Below are 27,228 nucleotides of genomic sequence, written 5' to 3'. Positions count from 1 at the left end.
AACCACATCTCCAGTTTCTTCTCATCTCCGCACGGTCCAGGTCAGAACTATTAGCGTCCTCTTGCATGTGATGCACTTTAAAAAATATACATTTGCACATCATTATTTTTACTGTTTTTATTGTTTTTATAGTAGTTTTTAGTTGTTTGCTAGTTTTAGGAGTAGGATTGGGCTTCCCTTTTGTGGAGTTTTGTTCCCTGTGAACACACCGCCTCCGTACTTACATGCAGGTACTGGGCTCTGCCAAAAACCCCAGGCTTCAAAATCTGTGCCTTCTGTCCACATTGCTTCTTGTTTCATCATTGCCTCTATTGCTTGCGAGAAGCGCACATTTCAGCCAGGTACAGTGTCTGCCCGTCCTTCCCAAGCCTGGGAAGGCCAGGCTCTCCACCTCCAGAAGCACCTTGTGGAAGTCTCAATGAGACCTCATTCAGACACTAGCCGGGCAAACCCCTGTGTGCATTGGCCTGAGGCTGCCAGGAGTGTGTCTCCAACTATGGAGTCCGAGGCCAGCACTGGTGGTAGCACCACTATGGACCCCATACCAGGGCCTAGTCAGGAGGTAAGGAAGCACGCACATAAGCATCGCAGTAAGTCTTCCTGTAAGCCTAAGAAGGGAGAGACTCCTTCCATGCTTTCCAGTCATGGGGACGGAATGCGCCCTAAAGTGCACAGACATGAAAAGAAGCTGCACAAATCGATGGATCCGCTGATACCGAATGCAGACCTGCATGCACAGTCAACATATCGGCATCCCTCAGAGCCAGAAAGCCATCCATTCCAGGGAAGACCATCGCTCCAGTTCCGGGGACTGAGAAAGTGCCTTCGCTCCAGGGAAGTTGGGAAAAGCACCAGAGCCCCAGGAAGTGTTTGCCCTGGGAGAGTCAAGGTCCCCATGCCTTCTGGGGTCCTCTATTTCCAGGGAGACATCATCACCAGCACCAGACATGCGACATCTGAGGCACTCCTCACCCCATTCTGGCAGTGTACATGCTTCTGCCAGCTCCGAAGGTACTGCTGATGGAACCAGTCTCCAAGGATTCATCTTTGGAGGGCTTGGTTGAGGGTCAGGGACCATGCATCCCTTCCCACTACCACAAATACCAACGGAGGCCTTCTACATCTTGGCAGTATCCTCCACTCCAGCTGCTGCACAGCCACTAGTTTCTTACACCATGGGGCCCTCCTCAGCACCCTCTGGATCCGTCCTACTGGCCCTGTTGGGAATCCTGGCCCCAATACCCTCCCTCAGAACCTGTCTATTCTGTCAGGGAGGCTTCACCTTTTTTACTGTCTTGGGCTCCTTCAAGTAAACACTCGGAACCGGTAATGGAAGATGAGCCATTTAGTCCAGCTCTGACAGTACTGCCAAAACAGGAGAGATTCCCGTCGTCCTCTCCTGATGTAGCTGTGACTTCAACAGCCCCCTCCCCATCTCCTGATGACTAGTACCAATTCCATGGTCTCCTGCATAGAATGCCAGGGGAACTTCACGTTCCCCTGGAGCAGATCCAAGGCACTCAGCATAAGCTGCTAGATATGCTTCACTCATTGGGGCCAAGCAGAGTCGCTCTACCAATCAGTGATGCCATCCTTGAGCCAGCTTGCACAGTTTGGCATACGCTGGCCACATGTAAGCCTACCCCAAAGAGGGCAGAAAAAAGAGACTATGTACCAGCCACGGGGTCCGCCCCACCCTTTATCACCTCGGATGAAACCACAGGGCAAGACAAGGGCACATGCACGGACCAATGGACACTACTACTTGAAAAATCTCTGACTCTCAATGCATGGTGTGCATGCATAGCCCCTCAGTGGAATATAGATAGGGATCACACATCTCAAAGAACCCTCAGTTACAGGTAAGTAACCCCCTCATTCTGGGAGAGACTGGTAAATTAAGTCTGTGTGTGTGTACATGAGAAAGAGAGAGAGGGGAAAAAAGCTGACTGGCAGTTGCAAAAGCGCAGTACGTGAGCAATCTCACAGCATAACAGATTGATGGGTACGTAGATTAAAGGGGAATACATGAAAGTAGGATGTTGGGGTCGTGTCCCATGCAAATCTCAACTAACAAACAGATTGTTGACATAAACAGACCTGAATTGCACCCATCAAAACCAGGTGCCGGTTTGAAAATCAAATGCAGACAGATGGCAACAAACCGACACACTAAGGGCTCCGGCTATGCCTGACAGCTTGATATTTAGCATTGTGACTCTCCAGGGGTCCGTATATATAAAAATGGGGCAAGAAAGAATGTCTATTTATGTAAATATGAATCTGCTCGCTACAGGGTGCCCTGCTTCTCTAAGATTTTAGGCATGAAGCACAAAAGTACAGCATGTACCATGGAAATAACTGTCATCTTTTTCCTGTGGGGAAAAGCATCCTTTTCTTATTATTTTCCGTTAGAACCAGTCTTACAGGCAAGTAAATCCTCTTCACAAAATAGCTGCAACCCACCAAAGTAAAGAAGTCTACCCTTTCATATTATGTACTGCATGTTTTCAGCATTCAGCATCTGGAGAAGAGAACAACAATGCTGTCGCACCTTAGTGAGGTTTTTTTTTCTCATCATTCAACCTGGATACAACACTCTGAGGTTTCAGAGAACAGTCAAATTAATCTTTGTCCTCTGCTGCTAAGAACAAATGTTGCCTAGCTATGCTGCTCCTTCAAAATCTGATCACAAACATCTTCTTTGAATAAGCATAGGCAACGTGTTCATGACCAGTTTGGTATTATAGTCAAAGGGGATGTCAAGACACAGGACAGGTTTCTAAGACAAGTAGGAGCCAAGCTATTGAAGCCTGTATTGTGCTTCTTAAGAGATGTCGATGCCACCCACCACTATTGCATAGAAAGGATGATCAGTGGCACTGGTTATTTTATGATGTGAGGACACAGGCTTTATTTGTTCCTTGGATGCAGCACTTGTTCAAACACACACTCCTCACAGCCACTGACACTGGTTGCTGTCTCTATCTGTCTCTGCATCTCTGTATCACCAGGCACCCCACTGACACCCCTAAAAATAAGAAATTATTTGAAGATTAATGCAACAAAATGCTTCACTATCATGGGAGACAAAAGGCCAACTTGAGCTATGACCTTGTTCTTTTTTCTGAGGTTTCAGTGCAGGCAGAAACTGCCTTGATTCAAGAAATGTATTGATCCCTTAAAGGACAATAAACTGTTGGATTACACTGTAAAAGTGTTCAATATCCTGTGGACCTTTTAATAAATATGCGTAGAAACAAATACTGGGTTGATTTTGAATTCAGTTTCAAACATAAGCCCAGACAGGGATTTGTGTTGACAGTCTTTTGGGATGTAGGGTAATCCAGATTAATTGACCCCTTTACTCCTACCAGATCAACCATGGTTTGGGAAGATTTTGAATGGATTTTATGACTTTCAGATCATTCTGTCAAGTCTCTTTCTGATTTATCTGCTGTATGGTTTTAGCATGTAAAGAGTTAAAGGAAGATATTTCATGATCCTTTGATCACAGGTCAGTTTAACTATGCATAATCTTCCTTTTTGGGCACATTGGCTGAGAGTGTTGTAACAAGACCGGTCTGACTATCTGGAGTCCTTAGCTTTCCTTGGTTTCAGGTCTAAATAGGGGCACGCTGTAGTGATATTTGGTCCATGGTCACTTTCCGTCCATGGTTGAAGAGAAAATGTTGATGCTGATTTTATTAGACTGATACACATCCGATAGTAGAGGGATAATCAATAGGCAGATCACAGGCCAAACTTGGACCCACAGATACTTTTGACCAGACCCCAAAACCTTTTTATTTACTTATGATTATCATTATTGTTATTTATATTATTATTATTATTTTATTTTATTATTATTTTCTTTGTAGTCTGGACCTTGACTATATCTTGACCAACAAATTTGGAACTTAATAAAAATAGATTACCCCTGCTATAGCGTCTTAGGCTTTGGATACATAGCAGAGTTTTACTTACTGGTGAAGAAGATAACCATTTACATCAAGTACCTATCTTCATTTGGGCCCCAAATTCACCAAAGCATTTAAACATGCACTTCCGTCCATCCTTATTCAGCCAGGCACGTAGGTGTCTATTAACAACAGCACTTAAACACAATGGACCATTTAGCTCCATCAGTTATCAGGACTTTAGCACATGCTGAAAGTTAAACATATGCCTAAGTGTTTTGCTGAATAGGAATGGATTTATAAACCAGGATATTGGAGTTCTGTGGCAGGGTCCAGGGCCCACAAAAGCAGGGAACAGAAAGATCTATAGACCTGCCATATTTATGTTGAATCATTCAGCAGGGTGCAGAAGATAAAAATAGCAGAAAAAATATATATCACAAAAGTGAAAGAAACTTTTTCTATCTTTTATAAACTTCCATCATTTTGTACTCCTTTCATGTTGCTAACTCAATCCGATCCGTCACATCTCCTCAATAGCATAATTGTCAGCTCTCCCTTTGGGGTGGGAGAGTGAAGGGGTGAGTAGAATAAGTAAAGAGGAGCTAACAATAGAAAATCATCAAAAAAGTGGCTCCCTGGTCAATTGATAAAACTTGGTGGTCCTCCTGAAAACACAAAGATGAATATACCATGAGCAGACTCAGACAAGAGGAGGAGGGCAAAACAATGTGAAGTAGTTCACAGCACATAAAGCAAAAGATGTTACTCCATCAATGTTGACTCTATGCCCTGTGGCATATAAGAATAAAACCACTCCAGATTCTTTGTTGTACTGCAGTTCACTGTGAAAGCAGATGTAGAAGAAGAAAACAGCATCTTCCAGGTGCCAGTTTATTTCCATGTATCCTGCAGCTTCAGATATTGTGAATACAAAACATAAGATTCTGTAATTAGCCATTCAGGGCAGGAGAATTATTAAAGTATATGTAAGTCAGTGGAACAGGTATGAGTTGTGTGCTCATTATGTAATAACATGAATTTAGGGAACTGGTCTTGGGTTAAAGAAATGTCAAAGATCTAAAAATCGGAAGACTAAAGCCAGAAATGTACAAAATCGCTAGCGTTTGCCAGAAGCTGGGAATGGGCGACAGGGAATGGATCACTTGATGATTACCTGTTCCGTTCATTCCCTCTGGGGCACCGTGCATTGGCCACTGTTAGAAGACAGGATACTGTGCTAGATAGAACTTTGGTCTGACCCAGTACGGCCATTCTTATGTCCTTACGTTCTAAAATATACAATTAATATTTTTAAATTATATATAAAATGACATAACCCTACATATAGAGGCAGGAATATGTGTTCAATACAGTATTATGGATGCTGCTTGATTTTTTCCAAGAATTACTCAAAATAAAACTAAACACTTGTTTTTAACAGTACTACAGTTTTGGCTGTATAGGTGAGAATGCTTTAATGTTATCCAGTAATTTCACCAAGAAGACACTGTCAAAAAATGTCTCACGAGCCTATCAGACATAGAGATTTGCTGGAAAAGCAATGGTTGTTCCAATTTCTTCTCTCTGGGAAAGCATGTTTGAGCAAATATAAAGTCTGCCTTTAGGCCTTCATGCTAAAATCCAGAAAAGATAATGTGAAAACTTCTGTGGGATTTTTTTTTTTCTTGCAGGCAGTTCTTCAGTCCCACTAAATCAGTACTTTGTAATGCCTCATGCCGCAGCTCCTGTGCTGTGTTTTGATTTGATCTCATTTCTGGAATGTATCTGCTCTGTGTGGATCAGGTTGTGGATTTTTTATTTTTTTGACAAAACATTTTTTCATTTGTAAATGCCAATTTGTCAAAACCAAGACTTTTTGCCAGAAAGGGCCAGTTTCAACAAAACTCTTGTTGGGAAGGGTTCTCAGATCCAGGATGGAATTTCTGGACAGAGACACCCACTCCACAACAGCCTAATAGCTAGGCATTCACATGGGATCCCAGAGATCCAGGTTCAAATCTCTAGCCTGAATCACACAGAGATGGGATTTGAATCTGGGGCTTTCATATCCCAAGTGAGTACCCTAACCACAAGGATATAGAGTGAGTGTCTATCTCAGTTTATCCTGTTTGAGCTTGTCCACGTTGTATAAATAGTTAAATGTTCACTGGGCCAAAGAGAGAGTTCAAGTCCCTACTATGCATGATTTGGAGCAGGAACGTAAACCTGAGTCTCCAATATACCAGATGAATGCCTAACCATGGGACTGTGCATGTGGGCACACACACACCTTTTATTTTTAGTCTCAAAAATGTGTGCCGGATGGGAAAACCATTTCCGGCACATCTCTTATTGGGTCATCTTTTGACCAGTATGAGTTTCCTTTCTCAGCTAGAAGGTAAAAAAAAAAGATTTATGTTTCTACTTGTTTTTTGATCAATTGAGTCTGTACTGCAGAGCTTCATTATCTTTCATTATGCTAGTCAGAAGAGCTGTGTAAAACAGCTGAAAATATTTTTTTCTAAAGTTTTTCACAAAAAAGTGTATTTCATGCAATTTTACAGCCTTCAGACTCCATTTTTCTGTGTAATTCTACAAAATTGCTTTTTTAAAAAAAATTTACATCAAAAACACTAAAATTGCAAAATTCAAATTTTGTATTTTGGCTTGGAAGGAACAGTTTTTCCACAAAGTCAATTTTGTATCTTATAACTCTGATGGAGAAAATAAAAAAGCAAAGTCAGGAAGAGAGGGTCCTGGATTGTACTTCTTTTGGGCAGGTATGGGCCAGTAACCAGAAAAGAGTGCTTGGTGTAGGTGGTTACCCTGTGACAGACATGCACAGCCTGCCAGCCCCAAACATGCTAATTTTTATTGCTAACATTCTTTGTACAATTGCATTCTTGACATGTGATACTGAACATAGTTTTTTCACAGCATGGGTGATCATAAAAACACATTTATCTCACATGTTGCAGTACAATATCACATAACTGAAACATTTTGTTTAAAATCCCCCAGGGGTTTTCTAACATTCAATGAAAGAAAAACTTGTATTCTTTCCTCCAATATTTTTATTTTTGAATGGGAACATTTAGCTTGAATTTCTGTCTTCTCTCCTTTCCCCCCATTGTGTATTTTCTATCCATCCAGATGGCTAGGTGAACAATGAAAGATCTGAGATCTTTCCGAAATTTTCATGAACTGCTCTATAATCAGTGAAGTAGCGTGCACCCTTTTTCCAGTACTGAGCTGCTTCTTTCTGTAATGTAGTAAATCAATCACAAATGTATGTGGAGGATGAATCTCAAATCTAGAGTAATCACCTTAATTACTTTATTTATCACATACTAAAACCAAATCTGTACAGAGGAGACAGGAGATCGGATTAGTTTCTAGGGAACAGAATGATCAATTACACTGTCCAACTTTATTATAGTGTTGTACTAACAGACCTCAAACATTAAATCCAAAGTTGCAAATGGTGTGGAGAAAGTGAATAAGGAAATGTTATTGGGTTAGATGCACCATTGGTCTGACCCAGTATGGCTGTTCTTTTATTCTAACACTTTAAATAGAAGTTTATGTTTTCTATTAAGGATAGAAAAACCCTGGAAAGGCAGTCCAGCACAAGTGGGTGTCCTCTATGCCTGTGGCTATCAACCTTTCCAGATTACTGTATCCCTTTCAGGAGTCTGACTTGTCTTGCATACCCGCAAATTACACCTCACTTAAAAAACTACTTGTTTACAAAATCAGACCTAAAAATACAAAAGTGTCATAACCATACTATTACTGAAAAATTGCTTACTTTCTCATTTTTACCATATACTTATAAATATATCTATTGGAATATAAATATTGTACTTACATTTCAGTGTACAGAACAGTATAAACAAGTCATTGTCTATGAAATTATAGTTTGTACTGACTTTGCTATGCAGCCTGTAGTAAAACTAGGCAAATATCTAGGTTAGGTAATGTACCCCCTGCAAGACCTCTGAGTATCCCCAGGGGTATGTGTATCCGTGGTTGAGAACCACTGCTCTGTGCAGTATTGTATCATAATGTACTGGCTTTGCTTTTACATTCAAATTTTTCTGTCTTGTCTTTTTGCTCCTTTTTCTGTCTTAAATGCTTTTCACTCTGCTCCATTTTAACAGTTTCTCCAGTGCAGAATCTGAATACACCATACATTTTGGTCAAATTTTTGAGCTCTGATTGTTTGTGGCTATGAAATTAGTCAGAACAAGTTTGCTCCTCCCTATTTTATAATGTACTGTCATTTTAAATGTCACCGCTTTCTGCGGGTGTCGTTCAGGTGGGAGCATTACAGATTCCTCTGTGTACAAAGGCTGGGGTCTTCCAACTAACCTAAGAATTCAGCTGTCCCATTGAACTAGGCACCTATCTCACTTAGGCTCGTTTTTAAAAATCCCAACCTAATTTATCAACACACCATTTTAGGTTTTTAATCTTAATATTTTACCATAAAGATTTTTCTGCGACCAGCCACAATGTCAATGATGAAAATACTTTCTTTAAGAGGCATGGGTGCCTTTGGTGATGTTAGGCCTTATGGCACTAGCCGAAACCCAGCATAGTGTGGGCAGACAGTCTGCAAGTATTTCTTTCTCCCAGCACGCCTAACAAAGCACTTCAGTCCTTAAATACAGTGCTCTTGCCATTTTAACCTGTGTCTGTCCTGAAGAGAGACCAACACGGTGTGACGAAATGCCCACCATGAAATGTGCTGAGACCAACAAACTCATTTTTGGCTTACGTTTGATAAGAATTAGGTCTGCCCATGTAAAAGTAACTTATTCAGCTACTTAGCTCCCTTTGTGGCATTGCATGCATTATGGCTAACATTACTGGATATTTTAATAATGGTTAATACAAAATCAGTTACATCTGATGTTGGATCCAAATGATCCAAGATAAATGTCCTGTCAAAATGAAACATTAAAGAGAAGCATTGTACTGTATATCTCACTTTTAATTAAATAAATAAATTGGATCTCTCTGTAGGTATAAACTCTGCCCAAGCAGTTAAAATTTTTTTTAAAAAACCCTCTACAACCACAATGACATATTATTTCTCCAGAAGGGGTTTGGGGGGCGGGCTCCGGCCCGGCGCCGCTTACCTAGAGCGGCTCTGGGGTGGCAGTGGTGTGCACCGAGGCCAGGGCAGGCTCGCTGCCTGCCTGCCCTGACCCCGTGCCACCCTGCTCCGCTCCAGGAAGCAGCTGGAACCACGTCCCGGGGGGGGGGGGGGGGGCACACGGCTCCATGTGCTGCTCTTGCTGCTCCTCTAGGTACCTCCCCCGAAGCTCCCATTGGCTGAGGTTCCCCGTTCCTGGCCAATGGGAGCTGTGGGGGGCGGTGCCTGGAAGCGAGAGGAACTCATGGAGCCCTCTGCCCCCCCACACCCTCCCTGCTCGGGCCGCAGAGGCATGGTTCCAGCCGCTTCAGGGAGAGGCGCGGGGCTCGCGGCGCCACAGGGTAGGCAGAGGGGCGTGCGGGAGGGGGGGTGCAGGGAGCTTGGCAGGCCACACAAAAAAACCCCACAAGCCACATGGGCCGCATGTTTGAGACCCCTGATCTAGCTCCTTATTTTCTGGGAGGAGGGTTTGGTTTGGGTTGGGTTTTTTAGGGTGTAATGTCTGAAATTTCAGTTTCTCTGTCATCCTATAAGAAAGTTGCTTGTGGAATCTCAACATTTTTTGTATGAGTCTGAAGCAACTCATCGGTGGGAGCAGTTGATGTGAAGTGGATGGAAAGACTATTTATGCCATCATTACAGCTTTATAAAGCTTCTTAATATCACGCTTATAAGAAAACATGCGAACTTCCTTTGTGAATCAAATACATGTATGGCCCTTAGAAAAGCCCCTGGTCACTGTTGATTACAGAATCACTGTTAAATGTTGCATCTTCACGTAACACACTTTATTTATGTTTTTGCATTCACTTGTATGGTTTCTCTGATGAATCTCTTACTGGTTAAATTATGCTACAGATTGGCTCTATCAGTATAACCTTGAAAAAGCTTAGGAGTGAAGAGGGGAAAGACCAGAAATAATGTCTCACATTGATTTGCAGTTTTCAGAGCTGAAGGAAACTATTGTGTAGCTAACATAAGCTGTCTAAATAACAGGTTCTCTGGAGCCAAACAGCTGAAGATGAACAAATACCGATCTGATTTGACTTAACCATTCTTTTTAGTGCAGGCTGCCTTCCAGCAATGTTCCATTACTATTTACATGTGGCTCATTTCCATTATTCCTGCTCAAATATTTATTGAATTAGAATTTAAAGCTGTTTTATAAATCTTTCAGAGAAGAGTCAGGAAATAGAAACCCTTGCTTTATTAGGGCAGTTACTTTTATGTGCTTTTAAAATCAAATGTGTATTTTTTAAATGTACTACACAGCTTGCATGCAAAACAAGCACATCTAGTAGATAATAATCCTGTATAAGTGAAAGGTTTCCACTAAGAAGGACAGAGCATCACCTAGTTAATTTGGCGCAGCTTCATTGACTTAATTGAGAGCGATGCTGATTTACACCTAGCTCAGGACCTGTCTCTGAATTTTTTATAAGTGCTGAATTTTAGTCTGGGGGGGGGGGGGGGGAGGAGTAGGGAAACAATTCTGGCAATTGTTTTCGTTGTGTTTCTGTATTTAGTATGCCTGAAGCCTTTTTTTGTTTTACCCTGTTTTCTGCCTTACTTTTTCAATATTTGACGTGTAAAGCAACTTTGTCAAAGCTTTCTAAGTACCAGAAAATTAAAGATCAATGTATTCATATTTCTTTTTCTGTTTCCACAGTATTTCTTTAGTGATTCAGAGCCTTTCCAAATCACAAGAATTAGAAAAAAGTTTCTCCTTAGATGGCGTTTTTCCTGCACTATTTATCCCTGTCACATATGTAGTTTAAACTGGTTAATTAACGTCTTGTGTTGGGGCTTTCTTTTAACTCTAACATTTAAAATGCACATGAGAACTATTAAGTAACTTTTTTGATTTGGAAGCAAATCTTCCAAGGGCATTTCCTCACTTACCATGCTAGTGATCTCCAAACTCTGGGGCGTGGTCCCCTGGGGGGGCATGGAGGAACATTTGGGGAGGGGGTGCACGTCAGGGCCCAGGCCAACCCCTATGGAGGTAGTGGGGAGGGAGTGCCACACAGCCCCCCATCCCACCCCCAAACCCAGCTCTGGTCCCAGCCACAGCTCCACTCCGCCCCCAGCCCAGCTCTGCCTCTAGCCCCAGCTCCTCTCCCAGCTCTACCTTCAGCTCAAGCTCCTCTGCTGAGCCACCCGTGCAGTAATGGAGAGGGGGTGCATACAGATTCCATTACTGGCCTGGGTTGGGCTCAACAGGAAAAATTTGGGCGTCACTGTATTATGCTCTTAAGTGCATATTACACCAGAACCGGTGTGACTTCCTAGGTTGGGCTGATACACAAACTGCGTGGGTTTACATCCCCAATATCAGAGCGTGTCATATAGTCACAACACAAGTGTCATTCTTTTTAGTAAACAGTACTATGGTGTTTGTGGTGGGTTGCTCTCATGTAAGTGCTGTCCCTTTTCCTGTCTCTGCAAAAATCTATCCAAAATTGACCAAGTTATAAGCCTTTTATAAGCCGAATTTGCACATGCTCAAGAGTCTTGATAGTGTTTGGCAGCTAAATTCTCTGAATACTCCATTTTTAATGACCATGTTCTTATCCCACAGCTGCAAGGAGACTTTCTGTGCGATTGCTATTCCTGGCTTCCAGGGGCCAGAACTGAGAACAGGGAAACAGGCTCCCCTGTGTTCTCAATGCTCCCTTCATGAGCAACCTTAATATTGGCATTCCCTACCTTTTGCATGCTTGACCTGTAACCTTAATGTTCAAGGCATTTTGTGTGTGTAATATATAGACAGCACTGCTGCTGAATTTTGCAACACACGTGCTCAGTCCTACCTTTACTAAAGAAAAGAGATGTTTTGTCATTGTGTCACGGTAGCTGTCAAATCTTTCCCTAGGATCGGAGATTAAAAGACTAGAACTAATCCCAAAATCTATATGCATGGGTGCTGGTTGATGCTCTGCCAGACAAGGATATGCTGTCACCTGGGGAACTGAATCTAGGATCGTGTAAGGAACTCTTTCTTTCCCATTGAGAAGGAGCATTTCAATAGCATAGACATAATATTCTCTGTTCTGGGTGAGAGGACAATCACACTGACCTACCCTGTCTCACTTCCTGTTGGTAAGTGACTCTTTCAGAAGTGAGGCATATCTCTTTAAATTCTGGTTCAAAATAGAGAAAAGAGCCAGAAAAATAAGTTAGTAACTGGAAAAAGAAGGTAGCAAAAAAAAAAAATAACTTGCTGACTCTCACAGATTCTGTTTGATAGATTGCACAGTCACACCTGTATGCTGGGTTGGTTTGGGTTTTGTTTTGTTTTTTTCCACATGGTGTCTGACTTGATAGCTCATTCTTCTCTCCTGCCGATACATACTTTTCCAGATCTGCCACTCCTTTGTCTGGAGTCAGACAAAGGATCAAACTAATGACTGTGAGGAAAAGAATTGAATTGGAGTGGCTGATCATAAGCAATGAATGAAATAACTGGATGAAATGCAACTTGCATACACTATTTAGGTGTCTATTGCATCTGATGAAGTGAGCTGTAGCTCACGAAAGCTTATGCTCAAATAAATTGGTTATTCTCTAAGGTGCCACAAGTACTCCTTTTCTTTTTAGGTGTCTATTGTACTTTTTATAACCTTATGAAGCTTTTTCCCAAAACAATTTTAGTGCTAGAAAAATTCAAAACAGTAAATACAATTAATGGGCTGGGTAGTTGAAATGAAGATTCAATGAAGTTTGAAGAAATGAAGATTCTTTCTTCTAGGAGCCTGACTTCTTACAGTATTTCATATTTATGCCACTGTGTTCTCACTTGTGCTGAATAGGAACAATGTGTCTCTTTCCAAGCGCATTGAATCAGATTACAGAGAAATGTACTTGACTACTCTGAAATGATTTTGTTCACTGCCAGCATTAATTTAGTAGTTGGACCTCACCATTAGTTTTCAATCTGCTCTGGCTGATGGGAATGAGAGCTTCTAATGAAGAAGCATTTTTTTAAACGTGCACACACACACACACAGACTATAAAGCAGTCACAGCCGAGTGACACAGATTACTCATTTTCTCCTTCATCAAGTCTACACTGACTAGAATGAGAACTCATGCATTAAAGTTTAGATTTATTTTTTTTAAAAAAAAGGTATTTCCCCCCAATTAATAATCCTGTGAGTGCAGTGGGGGGAGGGAGGAAGAGAGGGAGAGGTTTGGGGGAATGACAGCAACATGCATCTCGCTTATAAGCAAACATGTTTCCCGGGATAGGAAATTGGCAACCATGATAAGTGATGGAAACCTTTCAGTGTGAGAGTTGGTTGGTGTTTTTTGCTTGGGGCAGAAAACACCTGCCTTAGAATGGCTGTGACACAGTGCATCTTTTGTCTGATATCCCACTGTTGGGATTCATAAAATGTGCCCAAACACATCTGCTTCATGCTGTTTCTCTATCTCTTTGTCTTATAATATATTTAAATATGGCTGGGAGGATGCTGTTACTCCTCCCCCCCACCCTCTTTATTTTCCAGATGATATTTACCATGGTGCTTTTTCAGCACTCAGGTACATTGTTTTATGGGAATTAGTGTTAGCCTAACAGTGTATTTCACATATCTAAAAAATAAAAAGTCCCTAAAATAGGGTCTAACAGTAACTGAAGTTGTGTGCATGTATTTCTTCTGCTTATCGTGCTTCATCCACCTTGTGACTCACCTAGTTGATCCGAAGCACCATAAACTTCTCTCAAGCAATTGTTTACTAATTTGTAGCCCTCTTGCACTGTGGATTTAATGTTCCCTTCATTAGAATCCAAGAGGGGATCAAATACATTAAGAATCTTACCTCAGAGCTGGGAAATCTTATGTCATAATGGCTTGATAATTTGCTATGTATATGGATTTAGACAGCCTCTCTTGAGTAGATCCCTTTCTATCTAAGCTATTTGTATGATCTCTATTAGCATTGTAACTAAGCACATCACACTCTTTTTAATGCAGGGGTAGCCAATAGGCGGATCACGGGCCAGATCTGGACCGTCAGATGCTTTTGAACGGACCCCGAAATCTATTTATTATCATTATTATTACTTTTTCTGGAGTCTAGACCTTGACTATATCTTGACCAAGAAATTTGGACCTTGACAAAAATAATTGACTTCCCCCTGCTTTAATGTATTCATCCTCATAACATCCCTATCAGATAGCGATGTGCTATCATCTGCATTTTACAGACGGGGAACTGAAACACAGAGAGACTAACTCATTTACCCCAGACCACACAGCGAATCTGTTGTGGCACAGGCAATTGCACTTGAGGCTCCCAGGACCCAGATTATCACTCTTCTCTCAAAGACCTGCCCCAGTAGGATGTGCTGGAGGCACTGGAGACCACTAAGGATCCTGGTAATAGAAAAATAAACTGGAATAATGCTGGGGCACTTCGTACAGTTCTCACCATGATGGTACTAGAAGCAGATTGTGAGTACAGTTTCTTGGACAAGTCTAAAAACTCTTTGACTCTGGGAAAATTCAACATGATGAAGAGTATATGGGTCTTTTTTTGAATGGACAAGACAGAGTTGTCAAGAATCTGGACCCAAACATGCTACCATCTCCTGAAATGTCTTCAAATCGTCAGAAGAAGAGAAAGAGAGGATCTGAGAGTCATCTGGCAGTGAAGAAATAGAGGTAGATATAAACCTTTGATATCATCAGGCTCAGGAGTGACTTGTATATTCCCTAAAGACAATGTTAATCACCATTCTTCAAACATCATCATTTGAGGATCCAAACTTGTTTAGTCAAGATTCTGACCATATTCTTTTTAGGATGTTGAATGAGGAGATGTCCATAAGGTAATTTGTCATAAGAAAGCACTTGTTCACAAATTGTCTATGATCTATTAACAACTTTCACTAGCACATGAGGTATTTTACGACTGCAGAAAGCTGAGGGAAGAGTTGGTCCAAAGAAAGAAGTGTGTTTGAATAGGAAGCAAAACCCCAACTCATTACAGAACAAATAAAGCAATCAAATATGAACAACTGGTATAAACAATATAGAAAACTATAAATCAATCCTAAGAAACATAGTTATGATAGAAACACTTCAACTGGTTTGGATCAGCTAACACTGTACTTATTCAAGTAAATAATTTATTCCTGAAGAGTGAGCCTGAAACTTGATTCATGGCTCAAGAAAATATGAAAAGACTGCTGAACCTGTCTATAAATCACAATGGATTCATGTATTTTCATCATATACTATACAGTGGAAAAATGAGAAAGTGCTTTTACTTTTCTAACAGGGCTTATGAGCAGAAAGTTCAATTTTGAACTCTTTGGTGGAGCAAACATCCAATGGGAACATATGACAAAGAGTGACTAAGATCTATAAGGGTTGAAAGAAGACCTTGGAGAAATGTATATGTTCAATTAATTTGGTCTCAGCTAGTACGTTTTCAACTGCTGCTTTTTTTTTTTTTCTTGGTTTGTAAAAACTGGGGATTTTTTGTCTGCACAGAATAGCTCTTAGAACATGGACCAAAGAGCAAGTTATGAAAATGTACAATATGGTATGAAATGGAATGTATTTCCTCATTAACTTGGTCCGATTTTCATTAAAAATTCAAGTACCTACTTCATAAAGAACCTTGAGATGAAATATGCAGTGCAATAAAGAAACAATGTGACTGGGCAACAAAATGGCAGATGAAATTTAATATTGATAAATGCAAAGGAATGCACATTGGAAAACATAATCCCAACTATACGTATACAATGATGGGGTCTGAATTAGCTGTTACCACTAAAGAAAGAGATCTTGGAGTCACTGTGGATAGTTCTCTGAAAACATTCACTCAATGTGCAGCAGCAATGAAAAAAGCAAACAGAATGCTGGGCATAATTAAGAAGGGGATAGAAAATAGGACAGAAAATATCATGTTGCCGCTATATAAATCCATGGTACATCCACATCTTGAATACTGTCTGCAGATGTGGTCGCCCCATCTCAAAAAAGATGTATTGGAATTGGAAAAGTTTCAGAAAAGGGCAACAAAAATGATTAGGGGTATTGAATAGCTTCCATCTGAGGAGAGATTAATAAGGCTGGGACTTTTCAGCTTGGAAAAGAGATGGCTAAGGGGAGATATGATTGGGATCTATAAAATCATGAGTGGTGTAGAGAAAGTAGATAAGGAAGTGTTGTTTACTACTTCTCATAACACAAGAACTAGGTGTCACCAAATGAAATTAATAGGCAGCAGGTTTAAAACAGACAAAAGGAAGTATTTCTTCACACAATGCAGAGTCAACCTGTGGAACTCTTTGCTAGAGGAGGTTGTGAAGGCCAACATTATAACAGAGTTCAAAAAACAACTAGATAAATTCATGGAGGATAGGTCCATCAATGGCTATTAGCTGGGATGGGCAGGAATGGTGTCTCTAGCTCTGTTTGCCAGAAGCTGGGAATGAGCGACAGGGGATGGATCACTTGATGATTACCTGTTCTGTTCATTCCCTCTGGGACACCTGGCACTAGCTAGTGTCGGAAGACAGGATATTGGGCTAGATGGATCTTTGGTCTGACCCAGTAGGGCCATTCTTATGGTCACAATATCCAGAGTTCAAAAATAGCATTTTTTAAAATATTTGCTTTCTCCATTTCTGAACATTACAGGCTGCACAATGATATATATTTTAGTGTGCATTGTTACTTTCAAAGGATACTGTTTTGAAACGGACTAGCAGGCTATTTTGAAACAGATCAGCCGTAGATGGAATGGAAACATACTTGGAAGGCCTGCCATCATCCATCCGTATCTCGCATCTATCTACCTCAGCTGTGTGCGCTAATCGAACAAACACACACACACACAATTAGCACAAATGGCTGAGATCTCAAGTGAAATTAATGAATCACATTGTCCAACATGACTTTAAAGTAAGATTTAATCAATGTAGTTATTAACGGAATAATTAATTTTCACAGTAATTGGCAGGCCCTGCTTCAGCTGCCATTAATTTGTTCATTTACATGATGGACTGTTCTTTAGGGTGTGGAGAATGATTTTGATATATGTTTTTCAATAAGGTGGGCAAAGTTAAACCATAGACCTTCAAGGATATTTCAAACCAAGTTATGTTGCATGAAGTTTAGTCAATATTCGTTGACTACTGCTTTTGTCAATACTGTACCATCCAGCTTACTAGAGTTATGCTTTTGTGGAGTAAATACAGAAAGGATGCTACTCTTGAAAAGAAATAATATTAAAGATGCTGTCTTAGAATGTACATATTGTAAGAGGCTCTGAACGTTAATTGGATTGTAAAGTATTTGTATGTGGCTGTGGTCCATCTATTGGTCTATGTTGTGCCTTTAAGGCACAGCCACAGTTTTAGGTAAGGGTAGTAGAGAGAAGTACCACCGAAGTGCTACCTTCTCCCAGAGCACAGAGGAAGAATGGCCATCGCGTGGAAGGCTGCAAAGTGCAATTTCCCTCAAGGGAGGCTAGCTTCACTGGCCAGCATGAGGTTTGCAGGGTAGGGGGAGAAGAGAATTATTTGTCACCATGTCATAGACGCCTGGCATCCTATGTTTCTGAGTGCAAACAAAGAGTAAGGCCCAATCCATCTATTTAAGAGCTATTTCATCTGCTACCTGGGCAGATGAAGAGAATATGAAATTCAATAAATTTCCACTCATAGAGTTTCCTTTGCATTTGAGGGTGAGTTTTGTTTCCCAACCTGAGGAAGAAACGAGGGGTTAGGGCTCCATTAACAGTGACGCTCTCAAGGCTGCCTGGCTCACAGGGGCTCTGCAGAGTTCTAGAAACCCTATGTCTCTGCACTGGCTCCTGGCTCCTTCCACACATCTGGACCTTTGGCAGAATAACACCTGAAGGATCTGTGCTTTAGGGGGGCTACCTCTTACTACTTGTGGAACCTTCTATTGGAGGTTGGGGTGGATTTCACATCAAGGATTAATGACAACACTTGGTATATACTTACTGTTTGTGGGTGGACAATGCTAGGAAGAACAGACACAGACAGACAGACACACACACACACAAACAATTCTGCCCCTTTCTAGGACATCCTTCCAATAGTACAGAACCCAGTCCTTATAGAGTTTTAATGAAGAGGCTTCCAAAAGGGAGTGGGAGATGACACCGCAGAACCAACACTCCAGCCCTGTCAAGGTTCCTCCCCCACTCTGAACTCTAGGGTACAGATGTGGGGACCTGCATGAAAAACCTCCTAAGCTTATCTTTACCAGCTTAGGTCAAAACTTCCCCAAGGTACAAAATATTACACCCGTCGTCCTTGTATTGGCCGCTACCACCACCAAACTAATACTGGTTACTGGGGAAGAGCTGTTTGGACGCGTCTTTCCCCCCAAAATACTTCCCAAAACCTTGTACCCCACTTCCTGGACAAGGTTTGGTAAAAAGCCTCACCAATTTGCCTAGGTGACTACAGACCCAAACCCTTGGATCTGAGAACAATGAAAAAAGCATTCAGTTTCTTACAAGAAGACTTTTAATAAAAAATAGAAGTAAATAGAAATAAAGAAATCCCCCCTGTAAAATCAGGATGGTAGATATCTTACAGGGTAATTAGATTCAAAAACATAGAGAACCCCTCTAGGCAAAACCTTAAGTTACAAAAAAGATACACAGACAGAAATAGTTATTCTATTCAGCACAATTCTTTTCTCAGCCATTTAGAGAAATCATAATCTAACACATACCTAGCTAGATTACTTACTAAAAGTTCTAAGACTCCATTCCTGGTCTATCCCCTGCAGAAACCAGCATACAGACAGACACACAGACCCTTTGTTTCTCTCCCTCCTCCCAGCTTTTGAAAGTATCTTGTCTCCTCATTGGTCATTTTGGTCAGGTGCCAGCGAGGTTACCTTTAGCTTCTTAACCCTTTACAGGTGAGAGGAGCTTTCCCCTGGCCAGGAGGGATTTCAAAGGGGTTTACCCTTCCCTTTACAATTCTGCCCCTTTCTAGGACATCCTTCCAATAGTACAGAACCCAATCCTTATAGAGTTTTAATGAAGAGGCTTCCAAAAGGGAGTGGGAGATGACACCGCAGAACCAACACTCCAGCCCTTTATGCCTAATTTGTATCAGAGAGAGGGAATGATATGGCCCTCCTTTATTAGGATACATAATACAAACAGTACAGCTGTTCCTTATAGGGTATGAGGAAATGAAATTCAAATGACAGAAGGATCAAATATTTCATTTTAAAAGGATAGGAATAAAAATACTCTTGGGAATTATACTCCCAAACTATTCCATGCTGTTTCATAGATGATCAATAATTTATTTCCTTATATTAGTATCTGCTTTTGTCTTTAAATTTTTCAGATATGGAAACTTAGCTGAAATTACCACCATCTCCAAAAGTGCCTTGGCACCGTCTGATGTTTGCCCATATAAGACCAAGGGCATCCAGCCCATTGGCTTGGTTCATGGACTTTTTCAAGCAGCCTATTCTGCCTTCATTTTCAGTACGGATATACAGCCTGCAAAGACTACAGATCACAGCCTGTGATGATTTATCCTGATCTTGGCAGCAAGCTTAATGGATCATGTCAGAGCACTCCCTGTTACATGTATTCTTTGTGGGCTGTGTCTTGGTACTAAAAATAAAGCAGAGTGCAGTTCAGTGTTATGCAAAGTATGTTCAAACTGGCAAGTTGGCAGTGAGCCCTTATTGGGGAAAAGTTTTGGTGAACATCACTGGTTAAGCGTTTCCTTTTTCTAAGAAATGAAAACCTAGTTTGGTGGGCTTTACATTTGATATACATGTTGCCTTAGGGCAACAAGCTGGCACATGTACCCAAACCCACCCCATGTTAGCTGGTGTCAGAAACTGTAAAGGAAGCAGCATTCATTTGTCTGGTCAGATTTTATTCTGCTTGACATGAGTTGGTATAAAAAGTGACTAGTGTGTGAAATGGGCCAAAGTTTGGAACATGTTATATACTAAGACAGGATATAACGGTGCTTTGGCATACAAAGGATGGTTGGGTTCCTGCCTATCACATGGCTGATCTGATTATGAAATGGAAGGGGAAGCTGGTACCAAAGCAGGTTGCAACAGAGGAAGAATGTGTCTGTGCTTCTCTCAGCTGGCTGAATTTGGAAAGGCTTCTGGTGGCTGCTACCTAGTAGTCTGAGCTGATTTCAGGTAGGCCCTGAGAAAGAGATGAGAAGATACCTGTAGTTAAGATGTTATTTTTTGCCTTCCTCTGAATAACAGCTTATTTGCCCCTTTGGCCCCCTCCCCAATCAAAAAACAAGGAAGGTCCCACCCAATCTGGTTCAATATGGCACTGTGACAGGTTTCAGTCGGTCCTCCGAGCCCCTAGGGGCAATGGAGAGCTATGATCCCACTGGCAGGCCTCAGTCACACCTTTCGGGCGCTGGGGAATTACGGAGGTGTGCCGGCACGAGTCTGCAGCGCGCCCCTCAGGCAGGGGGGCACCGGCACGAGTCTGTAGCTCACAGTTCTGCTACCCAAGGCAGGCTGGCCGGGGTAGCGGAACTCAGGCCCACCCGACTCCACTGCGTTCCAGCCCCTGGGCCCGGTCAGTGGCGGGAGGCGAAGGTCCTGCCGCTGGGCCAGCGGGGCTGTCCGTGCCCGCTGACCAAACACACCCACCCCATGGTGCAGTTCTGCCCCTGGGCTACTTCCTACCCGGTCTCTCCAGTCCCTCCAGCTCGTCCGGGTATTCCGCTGCTGGCAGCTACAGCTCCAGCTCTGTGTCGGACTCACGCCGGCCTGGGCTGCAGCCGGGCCCCTCCAGGTATTCAGCAGCTGGCAGTCCTGGTTGCCACAGGCCTTCCTCCCGGTCCGGTTCCTCCTTGCCCAGGGCCTCACCTGGGACAGCAGCAGGATCGCAAGGGAGCAGCCTGCATCTGTCTCCCTCCCTGGTGCTCTCCTCACTGGGCAAAGGGCCCCGCCCTTTGTACTTCTTGTCCCACCCCTCCCCTCCCGGAGATTGGCGGAAGCTTGGCCTGGCCCCGCCCACTCAGGCCAAGAGGATGGCTCTTTACCCTCTGGTTCGGAGGGGAGCCACCCTGGCTCCCTACAGGCACAGTTAAGCCCACAAATGTTGCATGGTAATTATCCAGTGTAGTGTCACTTAGGGGAAAGAGTGTAGTTCTGCTCCCATTTAAATCAAAGGGAGCTTTGCCAGTGACTTCAATGGGAACTGAGGATAAAATTGGGCCCCACATGTTTAACCTGCTTGGGTGGTATAATCATGCTTCTGTTAACTCTATTGGGAATCTCATATCTAAATTCCCTATCACACAGAACATCTATCCCTAAAAATGGAAATGCTATATTCCTCCAAGCAGGTTTATATCATGAATCATATTGAAATATAATTTATTTCTAAAGGATGAAGTATCGGATATATTTACTCTATGCTGAAATGCATCATTAACAGATAATTTATCTTGCATAATACTGTGTGGGAAATGAGGTTTTATCCTAATACTGCTGGGCTGTTTTAATAACAATAGACAAATTACAGATCATTCAGTGCCCTGATCATAAAAATATATGTGATAGTTGAAACAGAAATGTCAACGTAGAGTTCTGTGTGAGTGGAAACATTTTTGCATTTAAAAGTCATTAGCTCCTGATATGAAATGAGGCAATAATAATTTATATCTCTCCCAAGTTATTTACAGTAACCTTCAAAGAACTAAACCATGTATATTTTCATTGCTTTTGTGTTGCCAGATGAAATTGAACATGAAAAGTAAATTGAAAAGTTATTTAGTGCCAATTGGCTGACTCTTTTGGCACAACAGGGTGTGTGTGTCAGCAAATGCCTTTTTAAATAGCTGAAACAGAACACAAAATAATTGTTTGAAATGTATGGTTCATAGATTGCACAATAATCCGCTGAAGTACTAATCTGTTTTTGGTACAAAAACTGATAATATAGCAGCTGAATCTGTAAATTACTACTCTTAATGATCTTTTGCTTTTCTTCTGCTGCTAGAAGATGATACTGAAATTTTGGTTCTATGTTTGAATTAATATTTAAATCCACATTTTCTGTATGATATTTTTTTAAAGAGAGGCTCATAAAGAGGAAAATAAAATATATATCCATTTTCACACCAGTAATAATATGTGCTTTCTCCTTCTAATATATGAAGCCAGTTGTGTCAGGAAGGCAGAGCCCTGCAATGGGGATGGTCTGCTCCCCTCCCAACAAAGTACCAGAAACAGAATGCATGCATCTCTTCCTGATTTCCATGGACATATGCATGCTACTACATCCCTTTATGGAGAGATTCTTACTGCCCTTTATGGGCTGCTGAAAGGAGATGGGTCCTACTTCCTCCCTTCCTGTTCATTCTGGGGCTACATTAGAGTGTGAGAACCCTTTTTGCATCCCTTCATTCCACCTCCAAACTGTGTACTGAGGTGTCCCTTTGTACCACTTGGGAACAAGTTGGAAATGCAATAAATGCTAATGGTGGGTTAAATGGAATTTTTCCACTGTTTCAGCACAGCAGAGAACTTGTCAGGATTTCTTTTTACTTAATCCTCTGAACCAATGTATGGTGGTTGTAAAGTGATTCCATGAAATAGCAAATTACTATATAAGAACAGTAAAAGAGTCCATATACAACTGTATTATTGATTGAATTAACTTCACTTGCTTTTGTACAGAAAATGGATTTTGCTCTTCCTTTCCTGAATTTGAATTAATATGTAAATATACCAGCATTTCATAAAGTGACCAGATTTGCAGTTTAAATGCCTGGGATATAAGGCAAGGTCAATCATTTCATCTCACCCTCTTCCTTGCTACAAAAGGATTTTTTAGCATCAGGCTGAAAGCAAAAGGTGTATGAGTGACACATTTATATCACAGGAACAAACTGGTGGGAACCACAGGTTCTCTTTTGGTGACAACCCTTTACTTTGTGTTTCTTGTACATATTCAGTCATGTGCTTATTTTAGAGTAAGAAATAGTTGTGTTGTTTGTTTGTTTGTTTTTACTGCTGTTGACCCCTGTTAGCACATACACAGCCAGTATAACCTATGGGAAGGTTTGGCTTTGGCCTTGACAACAGCTAATTTCCAGTTTCACAGACACATTCTGTTTCCAGTTATACCTATATCTATCCTCACTATTGACAATGGAGTTGTGCTTGTTAACTACAGGCAGAATCTGGCCAGCAGAGTCTTGCACATGACTCCAACTCATCTTTCAGATCGCAGGCGGAGTGTTACCAGATTTTCCCGTTACTTTGGGGTATGCTCATTTATTAGGGTTACTCTTCTGGGGAGGGGGTTCTATAATTCTATTCATGTACTGCTTGTGTCATTTGTGTTTTCATATGGAGCTCCCCTCCTCCCTTCTGCAAGTCCCCTCCCAATGGAGCTATCCTGCAGGACCTAGGTTCCCCAGGGCTGGGTTCCTCCAGCCCCATAACCAGATGAACACACACACACACACACACACACACATATTAACAGAGCAAGGCTGAGTGGACCAGGTCAAGCAGCACTTTCAAGCTGACCCCTTATATTTCCCTAGACTCCGTGGGCTGGGTCAAGCAGCACTTTCAAGCTGCCACCCTCCTATGCCACGGGCACCGCACTGGAATAGAGTAAGCCTGAGCAGGCTGGGTTGAACAGCACTTTCAGGCTGCCACCCTTCTATGCCGCTGGACTCAGCGGACGGGGTCAAGCAGCACTTTCAAGCTGCCACCCTCGTACGTCACAGGTTCAGCATGTCCCTATCCCCACTTTCACGTTACAACTGTACTAGTAGTAACCCACTGGATGAGCAAACCCCACTGTATTTTTGGGCGCTACAGGAATCTGTAGCTTAGGTAAGAGAAGTGTTGCTGCAGAGCAAATGGGGAAGCTGAAAACACAAAAGAATAAAGTTCAGAGAGAGAGAGAAGCAACCAGCTTAACCATAAAAGTTATTTATTGAATAACAGTGATAACTACACAAGGAGAGCCTAAACAAACATAACAGTTACATTATTAAAGGTTACAAAAGTCATATATAGAAAACTGATCAAACAAGTCAGGGTTAGAAAGTTATACCTGAAGTAGAAAAGAAAAGAGAGAGAGAAAGAGAGGGATCTCATCACTCCATGAAGCTTGAACTGGTCGGGGTTCCCAGGTGATGGTGGTAGCTCAGGGTCCTGAGTGCTGGAGACAGATAGAGCCCCCAGCATGATCAGTCAGGAGAAGATGAAATCCCAGTGGAACTGGTACAGAGTATGGATCCATGCATCAGAACACTTACTTGAACATAGGTAGAGGTTTTTGTAGAGAAACAACAATGGTTCAAGGGAGAACACTAGATTTGTTTATGGGTAAACTGATGACTCAAGGGTTTTCTTTGGGCTAGACAATAGGGGCTGATCACTCCTAGCTATGGGTGGTGTTCCTTCCTTCCAGGGAGCTCACAATGCAATTAGACTGCTTCAGTATTTTGGATATCAATCAAAGATTTATTACTAGAATTGGTCTGATAACTGCTGAGCTAGGTGTGTGCAGGCATAGGTTCATTAACATCTGGAGCAGAGATCCCCCAGGATGCAGTGCTTCCCTGCTTTTCTGGTCACAGAGTTCAGTGCCGTTCTTGCCTTGGAATCTCTGTTTTCCATTCTGTATGCTAATGGAGATGCCTCCCTGTCCCATCTTTGATGCAAATGAGGCTAGGGGAGTTGCCTTAATCCTATCACCCTTGTCAGGAAGGGTCTAGGTGTGTCTCCCACTGCCCTTCACTGCTCTTTGCAAGTCTTTTCTCTGATTGGTTTTGGTTCAAGCAGAGGCTGGGGTTGGGGGTGTCCTTCATGAGTCAGGCAGGCTTGATACTGCATCCTGGTTCTCCAAGAACAGGGCTGGCAGAAAGAAAAGATGTTTTCATATAGACTGAGCAGATTTGTTGTTGGTATAATTATCACACAGTCATTTTTTTCCAGAATAGAACCACATTTTCAAGATATTTATTGTGGGAGGGAATGAAGTCTGTTCACCTAAAAATTATATAATTCTGTGACCAGACAAAATTTTACTTCTCTTTCTCCCACCCCTTCACCTTGAAAGGGTGTTGAGATTTTTTGAGTCCCCAAACTAGTACCTCTCTTAAAATTGTGATTGAATGGCAGTGGGAAAGTGGTAAATGGGATGGGGTCTTTTGGGTAGGATGTGGGTGTGTTGTGGCTCATAGCATAATGGCTGTGGAAGATGGTTGTGTTGGGACAATGAGGCATATGGCAGTGGAGAAGGAACAAGAGTTGTTTCCAGGGGTGAGCTGGAATAGTACAGGGGATGGACACATGTCACAAGGATAGTGGGCAGAAGGATGGCTTAAGGGATATGTAACCTGTCATGCAGTGAACGTGTAACTTAGGACAGTAGGTAGAAGGTCCTCCTCGCACCATTTCTCTATCTGCCCTCACTGATATGTGACTGGAGGAGGGTGGGATAGACAGTATAAAGGGAAAGAGAAGGGTCCTGCAGACAGAGGTGGGTAGTATTAGTGAGTGCACCTGGCACTATACTGACATAGTTAGGGTGGCTGGGCAGTGGCAGCCAAAAAAGGGGCAAAGATTGCTTTGACAGTGAAAAAGAGGCAGATGAGAGAGTTTGCAGAGGCAGAAGGAAAGACAATTAGGAATACACTTGTAGAAGTGGCTGGCTGTTAACTCCATTTATTCCACAAAAAATAGGGTAACCCCTCAAGGCTGGAGTGCTGATTGTATAGCTTTAACATTCCTCTCTGGCAGGAGAGCTCATTGTGTCTTGTGCACATTATCCAGTGTTAATTATTGTACAAGCATTTCCATATAAATTAAACCTGTAGGAAAATGAAAGGGAAAGAATCAGACCCTAGCTTGAGTTAATAGGTACTGCAGTAGACAATGGAAGCCTTCTTCTTCTATTCTTACCTATATCAGTATCTTTCTGTATAGTCATGATCCTGCCTTTGTATTATGTATAATGTACACTGTTTCTTTCTTTAGTGGATAATCGTTGTTATGATTTCAGAGACTTCACAGCATATGGACTCTAATATGTTCTTTAAAGAACAGCATGCTATTGATGGTATACATCTGCCTGAATAGTGTTTACCCTTGCAACATTTTTCTTTCAGTGCAGAAATGACATCTTCATAAAGATTTTCACATTCCTAAACTCCTTTCATTTTAGAGCATAATTTTCCTTCACTGAGGTTTTCCCCTGAAGACTCTTATCTCTTTGGCACATCTCTAGATTTGCACATTGTACTTTGTAGGGTCAAAACCTTTGAAAAAATGTCATTATTATTTTATTATTCTTTTGTTGCCAAATGTAGCTCTGTGTTTTGAAGGAACTTGAAAGTAGAACTGGCATTTATATGGTGCAGTATGTAGCCATTCTGCAGCTTTGGACTATCTATCATTGTGACTTGAAGATTTGAGATTTATATTTATTTTATAAAATGAATCCCTCCATTGCTCTAATTGTGTTCACGCTAAAACAAAAACCCCTCAGCCCCAAATCAGCAACATTTACTTAAACTGCTACTTATCCAATTAGCTATTCAGAAAATTAACCAAAAGAAAAAAAATTACCCCTAACCCCTTCCTTGAAGATCTAACCCGGGGAAGGAAAGAGGAAAAGGCGTTGCTGTGTTTCTGGAAGGCCAAAATACTCTGCCACTTTTTAAACAAGGGGAGAAAGGCGCTAGAGAATTGAGGTCCCCTCACTGACCATACCTCATCAGTGGTATAAAATTATCTGAGATTAATTTACCTGCCACAGGATCACAGAAAAGGATATCGATCAGCATGGAATAATGTACAGACAGAATTAGTCATTGATATCAAGATCTGAATGGATTTCCTAGGCTCTCGAGGTCTAAATATCATAATATCAAAGTTTTGCTGGAACTTTCCTGGATTTAGCAGCATACCAAGCAAAGCTGATGCAATAACAACAAAGAGACTATTTTTTTATTCATCTCAGGAGATTTTTAAATTTGTTTTGAGTGGCATAACCCGTCCTGAATATATTTCAACCAAAGGCCAGTCTTTCTGTATACCATTCAATAGATTTCCAGTGGGGCATAATTAAAGGTTGCATCACTGCCCC

The 27,228-nt window shown here is 41.7% G+C and overlaps 1 protein-coding gene across 2 annotated transcripts in view; it reads left to right on the top strand.

The window, feature by feature from the left end:
* Positions 1-27,228, top strand: part of CLSTN2 (calsyntenin 2) — a 694,230-nt gene that overhangs the window by 492,559 nt on the left and 174,443 nt on the right. Inside the window, exon 1 of one of the 2 annotated variants that reach the window (XM_075132232.1) lies at positions 9,371-9,428. The exons of the other annotated variant lie outside the window; for it this stretch is intronic. Within the exon in view, the coding sequence (XP_074988333.1) occupies positions 9,380-9,428 (49 nt within the window). The 5' untranslated portion in view covers positions 9,371-9,379. Of the gene's footprint in view, positions 1-9,370; positions 9,429-27,228 lie in introns of those variants that run through there. 2 annotated transcript variants of the gene reach the window in all.

This window comes from Caretta caretta, chromosome 9, assembly GCF_965140235.1.
Source record: "Caretta caretta isolate rCarCar2 chromosome 9, rCarCar1.hap1, whole genome shotgun sequence".
NCBI lineage: Eukaryota > Metazoa > Chordata > Testudines > Cheloniidae > Caretta > Caretta caretta.
This window is presented reverse-complemented; position numbering and strand designations above follow the sequence as displayed.